Below are 22,606 nucleotides of genomic sequence, written 5' to 3'. Positions count from 1 at the left end.
GAAGGAACAATCAACTGCACATGTACAAACTGGGAAATGACTGCCTCAGATGGAGCACTGCAGAAAGGGATCTGGGGGTCATAGTGTATCATAAGCTAAATATGAGTCAACACTGTAACTCTGTTGCAAAAAAAAAGCAAACATCATTTTGGGATGTATTAGCAGGAGTGTTGTAAGCAAGACACAAGAAGTAATTCTTCCACTCTGCTCTGCTAAGGCCTCAGTTGAAGTATTGTGTCCAGTTCTGGGTGCCACATTTCAGGAAGGATGTGGACAAACTGGAGAAAGTCCAGAGAAGAGCAACAAAAATGATTAAAGGTCTAGAAAACGTGACCTATGAGGGAAGATTGAAAAAAATTGGATCTGTTTGGTTTGGAGAAGAGAAGACAGAGGGGACATGATAACGGTTTTCAAGTACATAAAAAGCTGTTATAAGGAGGAGGACAAAAAATTGTTCTCATTAACCTCTAAGGAGCTCGGGCTTAAACTAGTGCAAGAGACATGTTTAGTTTGGACACTAGGAAAAACTTCCTGTCAGGGTGGTTAGGACTGGAACACACTGCCTGGGAGGTTGTGGAATCTCCATCACTGGAGGTTTTTAAGAACAGGTTAGATGTCAGGGATGGTCTAGTTATTACTCAGTCCTGTCTTGAGTGCAGGGGACTGGACTAGATGACTTCTCAAGGTCTCTTCCAGTCCTACTATTCTATGATCATTACTGTACAGTCATGAGGGATGTTTTTCAAACGGACGATCAGAAGTTAGCTGGAACTGTGTCTGCCACCCTTTCCCCTCCTTTAGCTTCTGGTATGTTAACTTTTCTTTTGAAATGGAGATCGCTATGAAATAGGATGGAGTTACTTTCAATTGTATTTTCTGATTACAAAATAATAAAAAACTGCTAGTGCTTTGTCCTTCTCAAGTGCCTTCCATGTGAGGATCTCAAAGGGAACACACACTCTCACAATCCCTATGAATTAGAAAATTATCACCCCTATTTTACAGATGGGGAAACTGAGGCATAGGGGTTGCCTGAGATCAAGCCAAACCAATGACAGAGTTGGAAACAGAATCCAAATCTCTTGGTCTGGTGCTGTAGCCAAAGGACTATCTTTCACATACACACTTTGTTTCTTTACACACCTTATTTGCCCTACCTGGGCCATGTTATAAGAGTGAGAGAACAGGGAACTTACAGCATGAACAACTCGCATTGTTTCCTGAGCACCAGGGAAAAGGTTAAATGCACAGCTGCTGTCTGAAACACTGCGAGCTGGCTGATACGACAGAAGGGTAGCTGCTAATGGCAGGCTTAGTGCTGTCCTCTCGATGGTGATGGATACACTTATTGGTGAAAAATGGCTCCAGGCAGTTGCAGCCCGCGGGTTGTTAGCTCAGACGGCCTAGCTGCAGTTCTGCAAGCGCTGTGAAAATAGTTTGAAAATACAATTCCAGCTTGGCTTGAAGTTTGTTAGAGCTGCTTTAGGCAAATGAGCTCGACGCAGCTCATAAATAGGTGCTTGCTGATGCAGTTAAGACGTGAAACAATCAAAAGGAACAGTTATCAAAGAGAGGCACATTGCAGGCAAGCCTCCGGGGCAGCAGACCGCAACTACATATACTCAGATGTGCTAGACAAATGCTCATAAAGAAAGGAACAAAGTCCAAATAATTACAAGCATGTTGAAGCTGGGTGTGTGTGCAGAGCTAACCACAGCCCTCGAGTCATCAGCAAGATCTTTTCGGTTATATGATCTTGCCAAATTACATACTATAATAATATCAATACGTGGCACTTTCAGAAATGCTTTTCATCTGCGGATCTCAAAGTGCTTTAAAAAGGAGGTGAGTGTCACCATTCACATTTAAGATAAGCACTTCTAGCTTGAACAGTGACTTGCCAAGGGATCGCCACATTTGTCCTGTTGTTAGTATGGTTAGTCTTTATATGCCTGCATTGAATGCCTTACGTGAAAGCAAATATTCAACACATGTTGTTTGCGAAGAACGCTGTGTGAATGAGAAAGATTTTACTGAATGTGGGGAAATATGGAGAGACTTACACAATCTTCTCTTAGGAAGGCTGCAGTAGGGATTGATGGTTTGGGTGTGTTTTAAGAAGGAATAACAGAACTCAATTCCCTGTTTTAACACCCTACATAATGCTCAACTGCTCATTTAGCTTGTTTCAGTTGTATATTGTGGGAGAAATGAAAGGCAGATCAGTGCTTTACTCCATTTCTTATGGCAATACCTCAAAGTGCTGATATATAGGAACACAGATCACTCCTTTTATAGGGCAAAAGCATGGCTTTGTGATTAGAGCATAGGACCGGGCTTCAGTAGATCTTGGTCAGTTACCAGCTCCGCTGCTGGTTTCTTGTATACCTTTGCGTAAGTCACTCAACCTCTCTATCCCTCAGTTTCCCTATCTAAAATGGGGATACCAATATTGACTTTTCTCACAGTGGTGCGGCAAGGACAGATGAATGTTAAAAGCCCTCTTATTTTGATGGAAGATGCTGCAGAAGTGCCAAAGAATTACTGCAATCCTTTTCGCATGCGAGATTCATTTTTTTAGCGGCTATAAATCCTTACCTACCACAGTAATTTATCAGCAGTACTTTAATCCACAATGTTTACCTGAGCGTGTATAAGATTCATGACACGTGTGAGTAATTTCTGCAGCTAGATCCATATAATGTTGCTTTTTCTCTTCCGCTGCTTGTTCTGCTCCAAGGGCTATCATGCCACCAGAGAAGCAAGCCAAATGGCCCATTTTGTGATCCAAGACGCCACCTCTCCATTCTGCAATGTAGGTCAATCCTCCAGCAGATTTTTTAACCAAATGTTTTTCTATAGCCTAAAATGTATTAAAAATCAATATCTGAACACATCTTGCAGGAAGGAAAAACAAACTGCTTTGACTAACATTCTGTTGGACAAAATATTCCTTGTAAGAAATACAGCTGAAGAAGCAATCTAACTTACCTCGAGTGCATCATTATACATCTTTTTAGCTTCAGTGTCTCTCTTGTCTGACATCAGCCAGGATTTGATCAGATATTCATAAAAGCTGTCCCCCAGGCCTCCCACGGAGACGTGGTCTGCAATGGTGGTAGCCAACAAGAGATTGCTGCATAACTACTTTTGCACACGATTTATGATGCACAGTTGCTTTACCAGCCAGAACAATTCCGCCCGTATTAAATAGTTTAACTCATTTCTTCCCCCTTTTTGGTTTTCTGTTGGAACCTAGCATTAAATTGTTTAGAAAATTAAGAAGGAAAGTGTAACCATAAGGAAAACATTTGGTCTTTTACCACGTGCCAGTTGCCCTTAATAAAACTACTCAAAGCTTTTACTTGCCAGAGTTATTTACATGATAAATTGATGACGCTTCCTGTTTATGACATAAAAACCATATCCTGGGCTAAGAAACTGAGAGCAGGCACATACATGGATGCATCTGCAACTATGCATGTCCACTGGACATCACGGGCCAGATCCTCAAAATATTTAGGTGCCTAATGCTCATTGAAAATAATGAGAGTTAGACACCTAACTACCTTTGAAGATGTGGCTCTACCTCTCATTCGTCCCCTCACGGAGAGGGGGTGTAACAAAAGGAAGAAGGGGAGAATACGAATTGGATATCGGCATCACAGCAGAAAAAGGATGATTGGGCAGAACTGCCAGCAGAGAGCACCCTGGCTGCTAAAGGGGACTAGCTGTTTCTACTCCCTGCCTGGATGTGATACAGCCCGCATGTGGAAGTCCTAGGTTTCTGGTATATTAAAATAAAGCCAGGGGGGGAGATATGCACTAAATATTTACTTGTGGGGAAATCAGAATTCCAAGGCTGCCTGTTCAGACTACATAGTGGTACGACCTTACTGAAGAGGAGAATGCTAAGCAATCACTATAGGAAGCAGGTTTGACAGCGCAGTGGCAGGTGTCTGCCTGGGGAATCAGCATGGGAAACAGCTGGACAGATTTCCATCTTTAAAATGCAATGGGGGAAATACGAACACTACCTCTCTGGAGCAGCCAAATTCACCCTTCAAATGAGCAAGAAAAAATACTTCTCCTAGCCATTTAAATTTGGAACGGACTAGAGCTAGTAACTAGGGTACCCACCTACTGGTCTGCATGGATATCATTTTAAACGTTAAGTAGATACAGTAAATTTTTCGGATTAGCTGTTCTGTTTTTCCACTTTTCTGTGTGTGCATATCAAGTCCTGGGGTTTATTTTGAACACTAAATCCTATCTAGAGGAGAGATCAACAGTCATGCTTGTGACTGACCCGAGGAGCAACATCTCTGATAAAGTATGTGGCCAATGAACTGCAGAATAATCCATGGCAAAACAATGGGATTAGAAACCCAGATTCGGGAAAGAGGATAGAATATTTGACAAATACAGGCTACGGACTGTCTTTAAATGGAAGGTGTATGATCCTAGGCGTGTCAGAACAATCACTAAAGCAAGAGTATTAGAGCAGAATTGTTTTCCACATGTTAAAAGCAAGGCCAGAATTTGCCTCCCAGGCCCGGTGCGTAAACAAGCCATTAATTTCACCAGGAAGCCTGTGCTTTAATTTTCAAAAGCCAACTACTGCAGCTAGCAGAGCTCCAGCATTTCCTCCTCATTGGGCTGGTCTGATCATTTGCTCTGGTCACGGTTACACCTTTTAGGGAAAACAGGACAATTCTACGGAAAAGGGCTTACTGCAAACAGCTTTAACAAAGAGAAAGAAAATGAAAGACTGGCACCTATGAAAGTCCCTGTGGCAGGCAAAAGCTAGTCTCTCTCTACCTCGGCATCGGCCACCAGCTGACTCTTAGGTCCATCAGCGAGTTCCTAGGCTGAGCAGTTTCTCAGCTCCCTGGATATGAGATTCGGATCATGAGGCCAGCTCACATGCTGCTGCCATAAGAAGTCTGAGGTGCCATCAGGCCATCTTAGCCAGCTGGTGAATTTTTCTCTAGTCCTGTGGCGTCAGCTCTGTCTCCAGCTCACTCCAAACCATCTAAACAGGGGCAGTTATTAACCAGCGTGGTGCCCCAGCAAACCTCTGGGGAGCTCTGCAAGCATTACAAAAGATGGGATCAGGATGTCTAAAATGGATTAAATTAGTGGATTTAAATGGAACTGAATTGGTGGCCAAACCGGATTAACACTGAATACACAGAAGGTGTTCTACACACTTAAATCTAGTCACTTACACTTAGAAGAATATGGGCACAGCTCTTTGGGAAGTGATGCATTAGCAACCAGTTATCGGAATGAAAGACTGACAAATCTGAGTCACATTATTCCCCCCTACCTCTGTGCTGAAAGCAGGCAGGACTGGCACTTTTGTCTGGGGAAATGTACCATGCTGATGCAAATGGTAATGACCTAAAGAAAATATCATCACAAGGATGTAGCACTAGCATGCAAGATTAATTTTTGAAGTGGAAACGCTGCAATAACTCTGCAAACACAAATGTGAAGGGATGGGTGAAGCCACTTCCAAGAGGATGTGGATAATTCAGAAAGCCAATTAATGGGACGAACTGGGGAACTGACTTTTTTCTCACTGAAGTTCTGGTTTACTGAGACAATTGTAATTGTTCAAGATGTTTTGCTGGGACTATTTTCAACACAAGCCTTGTCGATTACTGTTAAGAGCTGTTGCTAGGGCAGTTAAAGGTCAGGGATTGATCACAGCTAGTGCTCTCTCAGCTGTCTCATACAATAACAGCTGTGCAACTGCCCCGTCAATTACAGTTAGCACTACTAATATAATGCTTAAAAACGTCACATGTGATCCAGGGGAATGAACAGAGTTGCAGAGACATGAGGCAAAAATTGTTTCAATGAACTTTGCTTAACTGGGACCTGTTTGAATCCACTGAGGAGGCCAAACTAAAAGCTGCCTCTACTTTACTTCCTGGGTGATTGTAAATAGCAATGCCCTGAGTAAAATTCTGCTGTCAGACCAGTAATGCAACGGGGTGGGAAGGGCACAGGCAGGGGCTCTGCACAAATGGGGAGAAGTGGAAGAGAGGCATCAGGACTGACATACTGGAGAGCAATATTTTGCCTTTGAACAACAGAACAGACATTGCCTGGCCTTTTCTTTGGATATTGGAAGGGTGAAGTGGCTTAGGAAGAGGCAGGATCAGAATAAAGACACTGTTCCTACTGTCCTCATGATCCCATATGTTCCTCCCTCTTGCACATCTGTATTTTCCTCCTGGACCAGTGTTGCATTCCTAATAGTGATGCAAGAGACAGACAGGCACACACACGCATCCCACTCATTGCATCAATAGGAAAATCCAACAGCAAGTACCACAGTAAGGGGTGCATTAGTGCATGTATGAGATTGACTAGAGGAATAGCAGGGCAGGCTTCCTTCACTCCTTATATTTCTCATGTTGTTTTCTGAGGAGGATCTCAAACTCCACTCTCTTACTGCTTCTCCAGATGACTTCTTACTTGCTGCATTAAATATAGTAACTAATCAAATCTCTTTGGTCTCATCTTGTAGCTTTCATGTGTAACTCCCAGGGAGGACAATGGGATCACTCAAGTGAGGATGGGGGCCTTAAAGAGACATGACAACTTTTAACAAATCATGTAGCATAATCCTACCATGTACCATACTATCCCATGTACTATGGGGTCTAACCCTCACTCTGGAGGTGAGATACTCAGCTGGGAATAAGATTCCTGTGAAAGATGATTATACTGCATCTTCTCAATATGGTTACCTTTATCTAATCACCATGGATAATGAGTTCCTTGACCAGCATTAGTGAGGGCTTTTATCAGACAGATGAGAAATTTCCTTGGCTCGCTGTTCTTGCAGTTACAAATCACCTTCTAAAGAACAGCGTAAATGCTGAAAGGCATCAGTAGCATTTCCTGAGCACAGCTCGGAATGAGAGTGTGATACTTACGCTGTACCCAGTTCCCAGTGACTGGGCTGAGAAAGTTAGGATACAGGCCCTGTGGTTTCTCAATTCTGTTCAGGACTTTGCGGATGTTCATCACCTAGAAAGAGGAAACGGACAAGACACTTCTATTTTTCCAGTAAGAAATCCAACATTTCTGCACTGTAAGTGAAACTAGTGAAACTTTGCAATTAGAATCACAGGACTGGAAGGGACCTCGAGATGTCATCTAGTCTTGTTCCCTGCACCCAAGGCAGGACTAAGTAATAACTAGACCATTCCTAACAGGTGTTTGTCTAACCCGCTCTTAAAAACCTCCAATGATGGAGATTCCTCAACAGCCGTAAGCAATTTATTCCAGTGCTTAACCACTCTGACAGTAAGGAAGTTATTCCTAATCTCCAACCTAAACCTCTCTTGCTGCAATTTACAGACTTTACGGTCAGAAGGGACCATTATGATCATCTAGTCTGACCTCCTGCACAATGCAGGCCATACAATCTCACCCACCCACTTCTATAACAAACCCATAACCTATTTAAGCCCATTGCTTATGTCTATCCTCAGAAGTTAACGAGAACCATTTTTTTCTATTGGTTTTAACATCCAGTTGGACAAGCAATGGTCCAAGGAGAATGTCATTTATTGTAAATGCTGCTATTGTTTCAGGATTGGGAAATGAAAACGATCATACCCCTTAGGAAAGGGTCCTCAAGAGAGTGACCTTTCTATAGGGATTCTGAGGCCCAGGGGATAATATTTGTTATTAAATTCTATAGGTTTTTAGAATAATTTCTAGAGTCTCACCTACGTCTCAATGCCACAAGGCACATAAGCACTTGCTTAACTTTGAATTCTACAGAGCCTCTGTTGGTTTCAACCCTGTTAAACACAACAGGACTTGTACGTAACGGATGAAAATAAATTGTATGCAGTACATATATTCCATTGTAACCTACACAACAGCTTATATACTCTAAACCTTTTAGAAGATTAGACAATTTATATGGCAAAAGCTGGCCACTCAGATTTAAATCAGTGTTTCCAAGGAAGTGATCATGCTGCCCGACATTTACTGAAGTTTAGTAGCATGGCACATTAATGACCTGTTTGAACAAAGACATGGATGGACATTATTCCCATTAAAACTCACACGAGTCCCAAGCTGCATGCTAATGAGTTGATTTGCTCCTCTGAAGTCATTTCCCTCCGGATGGCTGGCTGAGCCCATATCCTCCTGTGCTTCCTCTCTCACATGGTGTTATCTTTAACCCCATACGTTTGCAGTAGAATATAATGAGCATGTTCAGGGTGGGAGAAGGTTCTTACCCTAATTCGTTTGCTGGGTTTGCAGCCATAAAAGGGGAACTCGATTGCCTTCCAGAGAGATGGGGGGGACAGACTATACCAATACAGCACAATTTAAAAACAAGGAATTTGGGATTAATCCTAGATTTAAACACTGACCCCCCCCGCCCCTTTGCCCACCCCTTATGTTTTTGGCACACATCTGCCCTTCAGTCGCTCATTCAGCTCCCTTTCCCACCCCACTCATTTTCCTTTCTTGTATCTCTCTCTTCTCTCTCTCTCTCTCTTTCTCTTTTTTCCTCTCCTTTCTGCAATTTATCATTATCCTTTTCCTCTTGTAGTATTAGCCTCCCTTCTTCGTTCCACATTTCCATTTCTTCCTTATCTTTCCCATTCAGTTTCCACTTTTCTTTATTTTCTGCTTCTCTCTCATATTCGACATTGTCTCTCTCATTATTTGTTCATGGTCTCTGTTAACTTTTCTCTACCATGCTCTCCCACTCCCTTTCCATTCTGCGGCTCTCCCCCTGACCCCAAAATCACTGAGCAATCAGGGTGGCAGGCTAGTGCTGCGAAACATCCTGTGAAATCTGTTCTCAAGCTATTTCCCTGGAAATACAGGGAGGACAATCGAAGTATTTTCACCACACACTGGTGCTCTGGGGGTGATCCATTTTCATCAGACTCACAGGGGAGGTTCTGATGCTAATTGGAGTGATTTGTCTCCCTCAGAGTGAGTTCCTCAGGGAACACGTGGGGAAAGCTAATGATAGCTAGTATCCTATAGTATATTAAGTTGCTCTCACATGCACTATAAGATCACTTGGAAAAAAACCTCAAGGTAACATGTAATATTCATAGATTTTAAATTTAGAAGTTACAAAAGGAATTCAATGTGTCAGCTGTCAGACTTTTCCCATGTACGAGACCTTTGCGAAAATCCTGATGGCTGAGGCATTGCATTTAAAGTCAGTTTAGAGCAGCAATTCTCCACGGCTGCAGTGCAGTAATATTAACATACCCGAGTTATTAACCATTATTGTTGTGGGTTAATGTAGCCTGTGCCTCTGTATTTAGGACTAGCTTTTTGCCTCAACTTATTAAGACCGAGGCACAAAAAAATGAAGGCATCTGCCAGTCACCACCATCAGGAAGCAGGAATGTGGAAGGGCCAAAAAAAATTTAAATAAGGGGAAAAAAAAGTCTTAGGAGTCTTCCAACCCCAAGTGGAGCCACAGAACCTCAGACAGATAAGAGTGTGGTCTATGCACAAGACTGGTGCATAGATATGGGACTCAGTCCTTAAAAAATATAATCAGTGCTGCAGACTCCATCCCAGAAGGAGTCATTAGACTCATCGGTATGGTGCATACACGAGTTATTCAGCCAATTCTCTCACATGATACACTGACTTGATGTAAAGACAAACGGTGGGACAGTCAGCACGGCACAGATTGAGTCTGGAATTCTGCCGTTGGAGGCTGGGATCAGCTGAAGTGCTTGTGCTGACAGGCTGGAGGCAAGGCATTTGCAGGGGAGAGTCCCTCGCTGCCGGATCCCGTTAGTGACCTCCCCAGCTCGCAAGGCACATATTTATAGTCACGTGTCTGTCTGTGGATCGTCACCAGAAAGGTTTCTCTTGTGGTGAGCTGGGGTGGTACAGCAAGGATGGCGAGCTGCACTGTCTGCTCTGGGCGGCTGCATGTAACATGCTACTTTATGTCATAAGCCCAGATGCCCGGGTGATGGGTACATAAGAATCATTTCAGTAAAGAATGAGTAGTTAAGCACTTGCCTTTTCTGCAAACACTGGGTTTCCAGAGAGCTCCGTGAGGTGCAGGAATTCTAAATGCAGGGTGCCAAATTCTGCTAAGATACTGCTTCCTGCAGAGGCCCAGCCCCAACTCCAGCTCATGCCACTGTGAGGACAAAACAGGGAGCCTTCATTACCAAGCAAACACAGCAGGTTTCTCTATAAGCCTGGGGCAAAGCTCTCCCTCCGTATGCCCTGGGCAGAGCCTGCATTCGCTCTGCATTGTGAAACCCCTACTAGATGCCAATGGTGTGGAGAATTTTGCTTTTAACCAATATGGCTCAACAGCATTCGCAGGTTTACAGGGACCTTGTGTGTTGAACAATTAGTGGCACCAAAGAGTTCTTAGCTTTATAGGGGTAGTTTGGCCCACAGCAAACAAGCTGGCTGAGCAGGTCCACTGGACCAGACAATCTCAAATAACCACGAGCTCCTACACAGAGATGGGCTTGAATCAGTCCCTCGATGCAAACTCACACAAGTGCTGCATTGGGGGAAGGCACAGAGGGAGGATGGAATCTGAACCCAGGTTTCCCAGTTGGCTCATCCCTACAATGGACTAATCCCAAACCCCGGATTCCTGGAAGTTTGGGAGGCTTGAAAGCCTAGTTTTGAGGTGCAGCACTACCTTTAATCTGACAGTTATACAGTGCCTCACATGCTTTGTATGCCTCTACATTTAACACCATAGAATCATAGAATATCAGGGTTGGAAGGGACCTCAGGAGGTATCTAGTCCAACCTCCTGCTCAAAGCAGGACCAATTCCCAACTAAATCATCCCAGCCAGGGCTTTGTCAAGCCTGACCTTAAAAACCTCTAAGGAAGGAGATTCCACCACCTCCCTAGGTAACCCATTTCAGTGCTTCACTACCCTCCTAGTGAAAAAGTTCTTCCTAATATCCAACCTAGACCTCCCCCACTGCAACTTGAGACCATTACTCCTCGTTCTGTCACCTGGTACCACTGAGAACAGTCTAGATCCATCCTCTTTGCAATCCCCTTTCAGGTAGTTGAAAGCAGCTATCAAATCCCCCCTCATTCTTCTCTTCTGCAGACTAAACAATCCCAGTTCCCTGAGCCTCTCCTCATAAGTCATGTGCTCCAGCCCCCTAATCATTTTTGTTACCCTACAGACATGACACGTTCAAAAACCACCCTGGGTTCTAATATCCATGCAGCCCAATGTTCTACTCTGAGACACTCTAACTTCCTGGGCCTCATCTTACAGACCTTGCAAAGAATGGAGGGCCAGATACACCCACAGAAAGCTAGCAGACACTGTATAAAGCTAATTGTTACACACTTGTTTGGTTCTTTGTTTGGATCTACTCTCACCAGACCCTTCTCCTCTCCCTCCTCCCACAAGCCACTATTCTTTATGCTAATCTCCAGTTCTGCCAACTCTGGGCAGAAAGGAAAAAATCCCCATCTCCGTTATTGCATCAGCACTGTGGGAGTAAATGGGGAGGGTGTGTTCGAACGGTAAAAAGCAGTGTATACACATGGGGGTCCTGTGGTGATAAGGCCTGGCACTGGATTGCCAAAGGGGGAGCTCTCTGATCACTAACGTTCTCACTCACTCTTTACTTGCTTTTTCACTTGACCCTTTCCCTGCTCCAACCCACTGCTATAAATTACAGCTCTCTGCAGCGATTCTGTCTCTCACAAATCTACAGAGACAGGAAAAGTGACCTATATCTTGAGGGATTAATCCCAAAATAGCCGCTGCAGCTGCTGGCCCAGGGAAGCTCAGCGGTTCTCTTTCCAGCAGTGATGCAGGCTTGAGCTCTCAATTATCATGATTCTTGGTAGATATTGACAATATTACGTATTTCCAATCAGGCGCCTTCCTTTTTTAGGGTAGCCAGAACCATCGCTGAAACTGAGGGAAAACACTAGATGGCGCCTGAAGGCTTCTCTATCAGAAGAGAAGGATTTCTGCTCTTGATCAAAGGCTAAAACTAATGACCTTTCATCAGAAAAATGTTACTCTTGTCTGAGAAATGTAGAAAACATTTTTAGGAGCTGAATTATTCCTTATGGCTCCAGAGAAACGCAGCAAACCTTTCAGCAGACAGCCTATTCCCCCTGTAATCTAAACTGAGTGTTCTCTTTCTGTCCAAAACTGGCTGCAAACTTTGCTATGTGCAGTTAGAACAGCTGTCCCAAAAGTGATTGTATTTCAGCAGCAGGAATCCCACTGTCCATATTTGGAGGAAGGGTACAGTAAATGCCAGCTCATTTTGAGTGAGGTTAAATGCAGTATTAGTTTAATATCGGCTATATCTACCGTACAAGACTATATCCTGGTGTTGGAGGGATGCACTACTAAATGATCTCATGGGTGTTCCTCTATCTGTCCACTTGGACCCTAATCATCATATTTTCTTTAATTGCTGCACTGAAAGAACTGGAAAATACGACCTCACAAACAGAAATCACCCAATAAGCCATTGGGGCAGATAGGGCAACTTCCTGCACAAACCTTGTTGGATGAAGTTTAAGTTCCTTAGATGTTCATTGTCTTCAAAATGCAGATATTTACGTATTCTTTTGGGATTGTAAGTAATGTCTCCAGGGTGGAGATAGCTAGTGTAAGCCTGGGATGTGCGACGAGCTTCAAACTCTTTTAAAGAATGTGCCCTACAAGAATGAACTTTTGGTTAAGTGGGTTTCCTAGGAAATCTCTTGAGGGAGGTGAACGCAAATGTAGCCCCCCATCTCCAGTTAGGAAAGCCCCAGCCTTTTGAAGCTACGCCCTGGGGAAAGGTCCACTGTTTGCTGACCAGCTGCTCCCTGAATCTCAAGAGCAAAGACCCCCGCTATATAAAAGACAGGCCGACTTGTTCATGGGGGTTCTTGTTCTGAGCAAAAGGTGTTATGAACTTGTCACCACAAGAAAATCTGTGTGTGTGGCTGAATGACTGACTCCAACCAGAGACCTTGTTGGGGATGGAAATGATCTCTGGTCAGCTTATTCACGTTTATTGGTGTTTAGATTCTTTTATTGTTTTAACGTGTTTTCTCTGGAATGCTTTTCACCTTGAGAATAAACGTGCTTGCTTAGGAAAAGCTGTGTGGTACCTTACAACTGTGGGCAATTGCACTGTTCATAGGCTTGGAGGAGAACGCAGAGTTCAGCCGCTGGCCATTTTGGCTAGCGGGCTTACTGGAGAAATAAGAGTGTAGACAGGGGGTCGTGCAGCCTGGAAATACCCTGGGCTGGAGGGAGTGAGATGCATGTCTCCACCTAAGACAAGTGACAGCTGAGAAAGGTTGAGAGTGGGTGTTTTTGGTAGACCAGGAAGAGAAATACAGGTGCAGTTGACCTGAACTGGGACAGCTGCTTCAAACTAGATATGTTCTGAATCAACTGGACAAGGCTAAAGACTGTGCTGGTTATGACAAAAGTATTCCTAGCAGGAGTTGAAACAAAAAGTCCTGAAAAACTCCATCCCAAATGCTTTGTGTAGACCGTTGGCTGAAAGGCTGCTACGGGCTGGTTCACCAGGGACTCGAAGTAGGACCCAGGGAGAGGTTTGTTGATCAAACGAAGAAGCACCCTCAGATAGAAAGAGACTCCACCTTCGCCAGCCCTCTGGACTGAAGACAAGCAGGAAGTGGCACTCTGCAGAAAGCATGCTCTAGCACTAAAGCTCAAATGGACTTGATTTTCCTCGCTAGCTTCTCTCCTAACAGCCGAGAAACATTCCTTCCAAAGACTTGATGATGACACTAGCCTTTAAGGTAAGGGAAGACGTGCAGCTCTAAGAGTAACCTTATTCCAAAAAACACATACTGGTATTTAATAATGATCAAAAGTCTTTTAGCATCAGGCTGGGCATTTCCAGAGCTTTGCAAACAGAGACTATGACACAGCCCTTGCCTCCAAGTGCCAAAGCAGGAAAGAAACAAACACATAAATCAAGATACAGGCTAATCACTCAGAGAGGTTATTGCTTAGAGGGAAGGATGGCGTTTTGGAAGCAGTGGGTTTGAGGAGAGATGTGAAGGGGGGATTGGTGTCTGGCAGGCAGGAAGCAGGAAAAGCCCAGAAGGCAGCAGAAGACAAGGCAGGAAGCCTGGTGTCCAAAAAAGAGACCAAGGGATCAATAAGGAAAGGGGACTGGAGGGAGTGTGGGGACTCACTTGAGGGGGGAGAAGGGAAGGATGGCGGGCCAGAACGGAGAATTTTCTAGTAATCGAGACGATCAAGGCATGGGCCTGGGTTTCCGTGGTGGGAATAGCGATGAAAGATGGATTTTGGTGCTATTAAAGCGGTAGGAGTTGCAGGATTTAGCAAGGATCTGATCATGGCGGGAAAGGAAAGAGAAGAACTGAAGACTGCACCGAGGTGACAAACCTGGGACATGGGAAAGATGGTGGAAGTTGTTAACAACAGAGAAGGGGGAGTGTAGGAGAGGGATCTGTAAGTTCAGTATCAGAAAGAGTGAGTTTGAGATTGTGGAGGAACATCCAGGGGGAAACATTAGAGACAGAAAGGGAGAGGTTGGCGCTAGAGAGCAAGTTATGGGAATGGCCTATGCAGAGAAACCTGTGGAAATGGATGAGATCTCTAAGAGAGAAATGGCGCTAGACGGTGGGGGGGGGGGGGAGGTAATAAACACAGAACCTGAGGGATCTCAACAGACAAGGGAAGAGTGATCAGCACCCAAAGGAGATGCTGAAGGAGCAGCCAGCAAGGTGGGAGGAGAATAAGGAGAGCAGAATTATGAAGGCAAAGAAAGGAGAAAAAGCTAAAGAAGGGGTGATCAACTGTGTCAAAAGCAGAGCTATCAAGAAGAACCACCGCTCCCTGACCTTAGAAAGGAGAAGGCTATTAGTGACCGGACAATAATTTCTCTGGAACAGAGTGTGGAGGCAGACTGCATTAGATCAAAGAGGGTGCAGGAGAAAAGGAAGTGTAGACAGCTGGAACGAACAGCATGCTCTAGGACCTTGGACAGAGCATTCTTGATGGCACAAGGAACGGGCAGACACTGCAGAATTCAAGAGTGCAAGGGCAGGAGGTGGCACTGAAGTGAGTGGAGAAGATAAGGCAGTAGCGCGCCCATCGGAACAGAAGCAGCATGATCTCTCTCTCCACTTCATTAGAACCTCTACATAGACCTGGCCTTGTGCCAGGTCTTACGTTTGTTTTGCTCAAAACTTCAGTAAAGAACATTCCAAAAAAGGGATAATGAAACTTCATCGAGCCTGGACCCTGTTGGATTTCTGTGAGTTAGCAGATCCTGGTTGCAAAAGTAGAAATAAAAGGGTTGAGAGACTGGGCTTTAGTTAGGAAAAACCTTCTGTTGGTTTTGGCATCTGACTGGTAGGAGGTTTGTCCAGATATTCAGACTAAATAGCTCCTCTTTCAAGGTCATCCCACTGCTCCTACTTACACCTCCATGTACTGTATCCCACGGAACTCCTCCTCTCATTCTGGGGAGCTTTCACCGTTCAAATGCAGGCTGTTTGTTATGTTCTTACCAAAGCCAAGCTACATACATTTAGCTCTTTTCATCTTTGCTCCTACATTGTTACTGATGGCTCCCAAACCAGTTTCAATGCTCTTCTCAGAGCTTTAGCCAGTAATGCAGATTCTTAGTTTTAGGAAGCCTACGGCTATTTTGATTTTCTTCAGTATTAACCAAGGTCATCAGCAAGATATTTCAGGATATCTGGGCAGATACACTCTGTCATCTTGATTGTCTTTACAAAGGGTAGCGAGAGGTATGGCATTTCTGCAAAAGGTTAGCCTGTGCTTGTGCTTGTATTGAGAAAGAGGCACCACAAGAGACTTTATCATCAAGCTACGGTGCACAATGTCATTCTTGGAAGGATACAATTAAGGTGGTGGAGACGTTCAAAGTTTTCTTTGTGTGTAGAGTTAAGCAGCGGGTGACAGTGACATTTGAGCAATGGATCACCCTGTGTTACACGTTCAAGAAATCTCGCCCTTTACAGGGAAAGGAACCCAATGGCAGATGTGGGGGAGAACTTCCCCGTCTGCTGCTCTTAGTGTTGTGGAGGGGAGGATGAAAGGTTTTTGTGAAGTCATGTTTCCTATTCTCAGCTTGTGTGCAGTTTTTAAAATCCCAGGGACTTCAGTTAGTTGGCATCAAAATGAACCAACGAGTCCTGATGGGCAGGAAGAGTTGTGTAGTACTTAGAACTGGGGACAGGGAATCAATACTCCTGGGTTCTACTCTTGTCTCTTCCACTAAGTGACCACGGGCAAGTTATTTAACCTATCTGCCTCAGCTCCCCGCTTTATGTCACATACCTCAGAGGCGGTGTTGTAGCACTAAGGTCGGGCACTGAAAACTTGTATGGGCACAGCTGTGTCTCTCAGGGATGTGAAAAATCCCCCCCCTCCCCGCAAGAGATAGGCTATGCCAACCTCCCCCAGTGCAGACAGTGCTAGTTCAATGGAAGAATTCTTCCATCAACCTAGCTACTGTCCCTCGGGGAGGTGGATTAGCTACAGCCATGAGAGAGCCCCTCCTGTCACTGGGTTGAGTTTCTACACTGAAGCACTGCAGCTGTGCCAATGAAGCAGTTTAGGCGTAGATGTTGCCTCAGTGAATGACATGCATGTTGTGGAGTCTAGGCAGGCAGAAAACTACATGGACTACGGCTATTCATACACATTTGGATACAAAACTGTCATTGGCCCCAGTCTATTTCTCAGCTCCCATGCCTGGAGCTTGTACAGATCCAAAGAAAGTGGCATCATGCATCTAGCCTGGCACATTGCAAAAATGTGCAGAGCATGTGGAGTTCTAAATGCAGCCCACCAATAAAATTCAAAGGCAAATGTGAATGGGAACATCCTATTCCAATGGGGCAGCTCTGCCAGGAAGTGAAGGAAGAAAATGTGGACTGCTTAAAAATTAATAAAACACAGCTGGATTTCATGTGAGTCACCCTTGGTTACTGTTAAGATGCCTCCTGGAGTTTGAGTTGCCAAAACAAATATCCTCCAAGTGTCAGGAGGGGAGATGCTACAGAAAGATGCTAAAAGAATAACTGGTTAAACAAAAATGAATACGTTCATGGAGAACAGCATTAGCCAAGATGGTCAGGGGAACAACCCCATGCTCAGGGCAACCCATAATCTCTAACTACTAGAAGCTGAGTGTGGAAGAAAAGGATGGATCACTCCATAATCACCCTGTTCTGTACACTTCTCCTGAAGCTCTGGTCACAATGCTGGAGACAGCATACTGGGCAAAATGGACCATGATCTGATCCGGCATAGTAGCTCTTATGTTCTTAGAGGCAAAATGCCCCTTAGGAACAGTTGTTACTCCTTTACAAGTGTTCAGTACATAAATAAGACCCACTGCTAATGATGGGAAAATAATGAGGTGTATCTTGCCTGCCCAGACTTATGACACCCCGTGGGATACCAGTCGGGGTGTTAAAGGCTGGTAGAAGTTTCTCTCCAAGTTCTAGAGCTTTGTTCTTGAATACCTGTTAGACAAAAAGAGGAAAAGAGAATTACAATGTACAATGTATTGCTTGCTAGTATCAGTCATGTTGGTTTTCTAACACTTTACTTTTCCATGCACATCCAGACAGACACAGTTATAAAGTGGGGACATTACAGGGCTTTCATTTCCAAATAGTGGGGTAGCCCTACACCTACATATTGGGATGGGCCTGAACCAAACCCCATGAGGAAGTTTCGATCTGGACTAGAATTTATGGATGGCCCCTGGAGATCCACAACAGACCAGTCTAAAATCCTGGAGCCCAAAAGGCCTCAAACTTTGGATCTGGATGTGAGCTTTGCGGCATTGGGTCCTGTTACAGTAGAGGAGAGCTCCCTTTCTAACCAAGTTCAAGGATCAGTTCTGTTAACTTCTGACACAGAGTCCTGGGTTAATGAGTTTGAAAGTTCCCAGTTGGAATATACCTGGCATTAGGACATTTGGCATTTTCAGGGCATTGGAGTTTGCGTGAACCCTTTCCCCTTGGTTTTGGTTCTTATGGACACACTCCATGTGAGTTTTACTGTGAACCCAGAAATTCAAAGTTAAACAGCCAAAACTGCCAAGTTTTGCCCTATTACGGGACAAACCCACCATGTTTTCCATGGCTTCCTCATCCCAGGCCCATTAAGTGAGCTAGGCTTGGGCTTGGGGTTTCATTGTCCTAGTTCTGCACAGCTCTAACCACTCTCAAAGCTGTATGCTTCCCATTGCCTAGAGATCTTAGTGTCTATATATGTACAGCCACCCATAGCTACATCCAGCTGTTCTCCTGAATCTCTGAAACCTTCTAAGTACGCTCCCTTGGAACTTGAAGCCAAATTCTGCATTAGCTGGGGGAATAGTAGATAAACTGGATTATGCATCTGTATCTTGCTGTGCTAAAACGTGAGATCTGCCCACGTGGCACAGATCTCCATTCCCTAAGCTACTGGAACTGCTCCTTTAACCTACTGAGCAAAGACCAGTTTCTTAGATCAAAGGTCTCCACTTCTAATGCTGCTGGCTGCTCTAACACCAATGACGGGCAGCTGGCGGCAGCTTTGCTTAGAGTATTGTTACAAGAACATGCCTTTCTGGGCTGATTTGAGTTGATCCTGCAAAGCATGCCTTTGGGGACAAAGGGTCCCCTTTTAAGAACTTGTTATGGGGGAGTGGGGGAAACAGAAGTGAATACATCACAATTAAAGGAGATTTCTAAGGATGAAGTAGGCTATGGTTTACAACACAGTTTGTTGACAGCTCACATGACTTCTAATTTCAAGTACACATATTTTATACACACATACATACACACACAGACACTCTTTTATGCACTACTAATTTCCAGAGAGGATCCCTGGCCTGTCATGGCTAAATTATCACCCTTTCAATTCCTAATTTCTGAGTTATATTATTCTAATCTAATAACAGTTTATGGGGGCTGGCCACACAAAGCCACCAGACAATTATTTTGGGACCAGACAAACTGATACAAGCAATAATCTGCGCTCAAGAGATTCGTCTTGAGCAAGAGAAGCCTGTAAGTGACAAGAGATCAAGAGCAAGCCTTTTACCTCTAACCTCCCCATTTCAGTCCAAGCTGTCATAGCAGTTCTAAGAAAGCAGGAAATGATTGCTCTGAGAAATACAGCACTGAGGAAACCTGAGCTTGTCCAGGGGCTTTGAGGCCTTTGTCACAGCAGAGGAAGGTAGAGGGGTCTGGTTCAGAAGTGAAATCCATGAGAAAGTGACCAGATTATCGAGGGGGAGGCACCGAACCAATACAGGACAGACACTGACCTGTTGGCTAAGCTCACTCGCTAGCCTGCTGCCCAGGCTTTATGGTTTTGGGGGCTCGCTTCCTTCTCTGTCAAGTTGAAGTCAATGGAAGCTGTGAGCAAGAAGGGCTGCAGCATGGGGCACTAGATCTCTGAGAGCTTTCCCAGCTGGGAAATTCCAGGAGCAACAAATTCTTGTAACTCATCCAAAATGCAGCCTTAATTATGGAGCTTTCACCCAGGTCTCCACAAATCGAGAGACCTGTAATTTCCTCCTATCATGGGCAGCTCCATATTGCTACAGGCCGGCTTCTGCCGGAGGGGAGTTTCTTGAAAAGGTTATTTACTCATTGCTTAAGGCCCAGTCCTACAGCTGAATGACAGCTGAACTCCCATTGAGATCAGTGGGATCAGGCCGCCTGTATGCTGAAGATATACGGGGTAGAGGAGTAATCTCTTGATCGCCTCACATCTGGTTTTAAAATTCCAGCACAGCTATACTATGAGACAGATTATGTGTTCAGCTATGGCCTGCATTTGGGAGGGGCAGGGGGGAGAAGGAGGGAGCAGTGTTTTCAGTGGGAACCTTCTGATTTAGCCAGAATTCAGTGTGGGCCTAGCGTTCATTGGAACGCTGCTCCACTCCCCTCGGAAAGAGTTGCCTTTCCGCAGAGGTCAGCTCAACTCTGCTGGCTGACTGGAGAAACCAGGCGTTGGGGCAGTTCTACCAGATGTACTTGCTTGGATCAGTCCTTGTGTAATCCTGTGGTGAGCGTGTGTTACAAATCCCACTCTGTGATGATCCACATAGGATATGAGTTGTTACCATCCCCACCTACGAAGCCAAGGCTCTTCAGCTCAAAGCTGTTTCAGCTCAGGCAGATCTCTGGCTTGATCCCCAATGTGTTGGCCATGGGGGTGGTTGTCACATCAGTCACTTCCTCTTCTCAAAGGAAGCTGGTGGCTCAAATCCTGGATGAATCCCCACATATGTACAGCCCTCTGGGTTCACCCACGGGGACTGAATCAGGAACCTCCAGAGCTAAAAGCGTGAGTTGTGACAGTCTGAGTTAAAGAGCCATGGCATGGTAACTGGGGATTGTAACAGACTCATATCCACTGCAGACTGGCGCAGAATGGGGCTTGTAACACACACTCACCAGTGCGTGACATTTGCACACTAAAGAAAGACTCCTTGCACATGGATAGCATTAGCCACAACCTGGCCCCCTGCTTTATCAGTGCAAACTTCTGCTACACAAAAACAACAACAACAATTTGGGGTTTTCACAAATAGCTACCACTAATAAGCTAACATTTAGCCTGCAGGGCTACTTGGAGTGAGCCCAAAGCTTGCGCTATTGCCTATATTTAGGCTACAAAATAACAAGAACTGCGGGAAAGGCAAAGATCATGGCAAATGTATTTCAGCGGGGACCAATGTACTAAGCAGAAAAACGATCTTGTTAAAATTGTCCATTGGAGAAAAGATCTTTATAGATGAGCCAGGCATGGAAAGCATAAGGTAATTGTGTGAGACTTAATTAAAAGACTGTTAGTGGGAGTTCAATACTCGTAAAAAACAGGTTTAGCCTCTTCTTACAGAGGGATTATTTGATGTTCAGTGGAGCGCTGCTGGGAGCTACCCTAGCCAGAAATACACCTGCACATTCATTATTTGAGACCATGAGGGATACGCAGGATGTGTAGAAACAAACCTCTTCACCGGTTAGGTAGTACATCGTCAACAGCCCTCCGACATAACGAATGTTCACTTCGAACAAGGAAGCTTCTCCATTCTGAAAAGATCATCAGATAGTAACTGCAAGGTTCAAGTAACACCTTATAGCATCCATGCAGATATAGGGCCAGTGAGAGTGCCTTGGAATAATTCTAGGTACATTCACAAAACTCTGCAATCCTTATTCACGGTTTAATAACACTTTACCTTTTATAGCATCTTTCATCTGGGATCTCAAAGAGCTTTATACACAAAGCTTCACAGCCCTCTAGGAGGTAGGTTAAGTGAGCTATACGGATCGCTTTGCCGCCACTGAAATGGTTTCTGGGTAGAACGCAGTAGCTGTTTAACAGCAGTGAAACGCTACACACCAGGATATGAAGGAAAGCGTGAGAAAGTAAACTTTCTCCAGTTGAAAATGCAAAGGCAATGTAGATAGGCAGAAAATAGGTACCTAAGTTGAAAGCTGGACAGGACGCTGGAGTTAACATCTCTATTAAAAGAAGGGCAGAGGGATTTTGTAAGACCACAAGAAGTCAGGACTGTTTTTAATGGCCAAAAGATGGCACCCTCCTGTACTAAGCTTTCTTGCTCCATACAGGAGCATTCCTTCAGCACTGATTCAGCGGGGAGAGTGTCACCCTGTGCATCACCACGACAACTTCCTGGAGTGTCCAGATGTTCTCTGGAGGTTTCCCATTCAAGGATTTACCATGCTCAATCCTACTTGGTTTGTAAGACCTGACAGGACCACAGCCCAGGGTGGCACAGCTGCTGCTACACTGAGTGGGGGACAAACAAACCAGTGCCCACGTGCCCTGCTAGGAGATGGTGAACAGGCAGTGATATGGTTCACTGAACCTCTTAGGAAGCCACTCATCTGTAACTAGTTAAGATCTATTTTATTCCAACTCCCGATCAGCAAATGTCAAAGCAATTGCCTTCAAACTGTGTTTTTTAAGCTGTGCTCCTGGACTGTGAACCTGCCAGGCAAATTATTCCTTCCCCTCAAATAAACACATAAAACTACCAACAGGAGGCTCTCACAAGAGTGCAGCGATTTCAGCGAATGGGATAGAGAGGCAGGAATTCTCTACCCACTGCATTAATCTGTCCCTTCCAACAATCCCACTGGGTTACACATGAAAACAGATGTCTTCTCCTGGGGAAGGCCGGAAGGATCTGAGACACAATTTGCCATCCAGAGAGGGAGGCAAAAGCCAGAGGAAGCAGCTCAAGATCATGTAGGAATAAAGGGGGAGACAGAGGGAGAACCTGGAAAAGGCTGGACTGGAAGGAGGAGAAAAAGCAAAAGATCCAGGTTGGGAAATAAAATCAGTGGACCTAACATAGCAGCAACTAGCAACTAATGGTTTGTTTGCTGGGCACTAGTTCTTAGGCTATAAATTAATCAGGATCATGGAGCACTGCTGTACACACAGACAGATGCTGGTTAACACAGGCATCCGTGCTGCATCCTCTTTAGAGTCCAGTGATTATTTTGGTCCCTCGGCCTCACTGTCTCACATT

The 22,606-nt window shown here is 44.7% G+C and overlaps 1 protein-coding gene across 1 annotated transcript in view; it reads right to left on the bottom strand.

Moving 5' to 3' along the window:
* The window catches only part of MAN1C1 (mannosidase alpha class 1C member 1), an 86,040-nt gene that overhangs the window by 3,176 nt on the left and 60,258 nt on the right, over window positions 1-22,606 (bottom strand). Inside the window, exons 4-9 of the mRNA XM_050932229.1 lie at window positions 21,054-21,134; window positions 17,461-17,555; window positions 10,054-10,177; window positions 6,957-7,050; window positions 2,992-3,107; window positions 2,644-2,863 (exon numbers count right to left, since the gene is read on the bottom strand). Coding sequence (XP_050788186.1) covers window positions 2,644-2,863; window positions 2,992-3,107; window positions 6,957-7,050; window positions 10,054-10,177; window positions 17,461-17,555; window positions 21,054-21,134 — 730 coding nt within the window. The remainder of the gene's footprint in view (window positions 1-2,643; window positions 2,864-2,991; window positions 3,108-6,956; window positions 7,051-10,053; window positions 10,178-17,460; window positions 17,556-21,053; window positions 21,135-22,606) is intronic.

The sequence above is a fragment of the Gopherus flavomarginatus genome, chromosome 22 (genome assembly GCF_025201925.1).
Source record: "Gopherus flavomarginatus isolate rGopFla2 chromosome 22, rGopFla2.mat.asm, whole genome shotgun sequence".
NCBI classification, from domain to species: Eukaryota; Metazoa; Chordata; order Testudines; family Testudinidae; genus Gopherus; species Gopherus flavomarginatus.
This window is presented reverse-complemented; position numbering and strand designations above follow the sequence as displayed.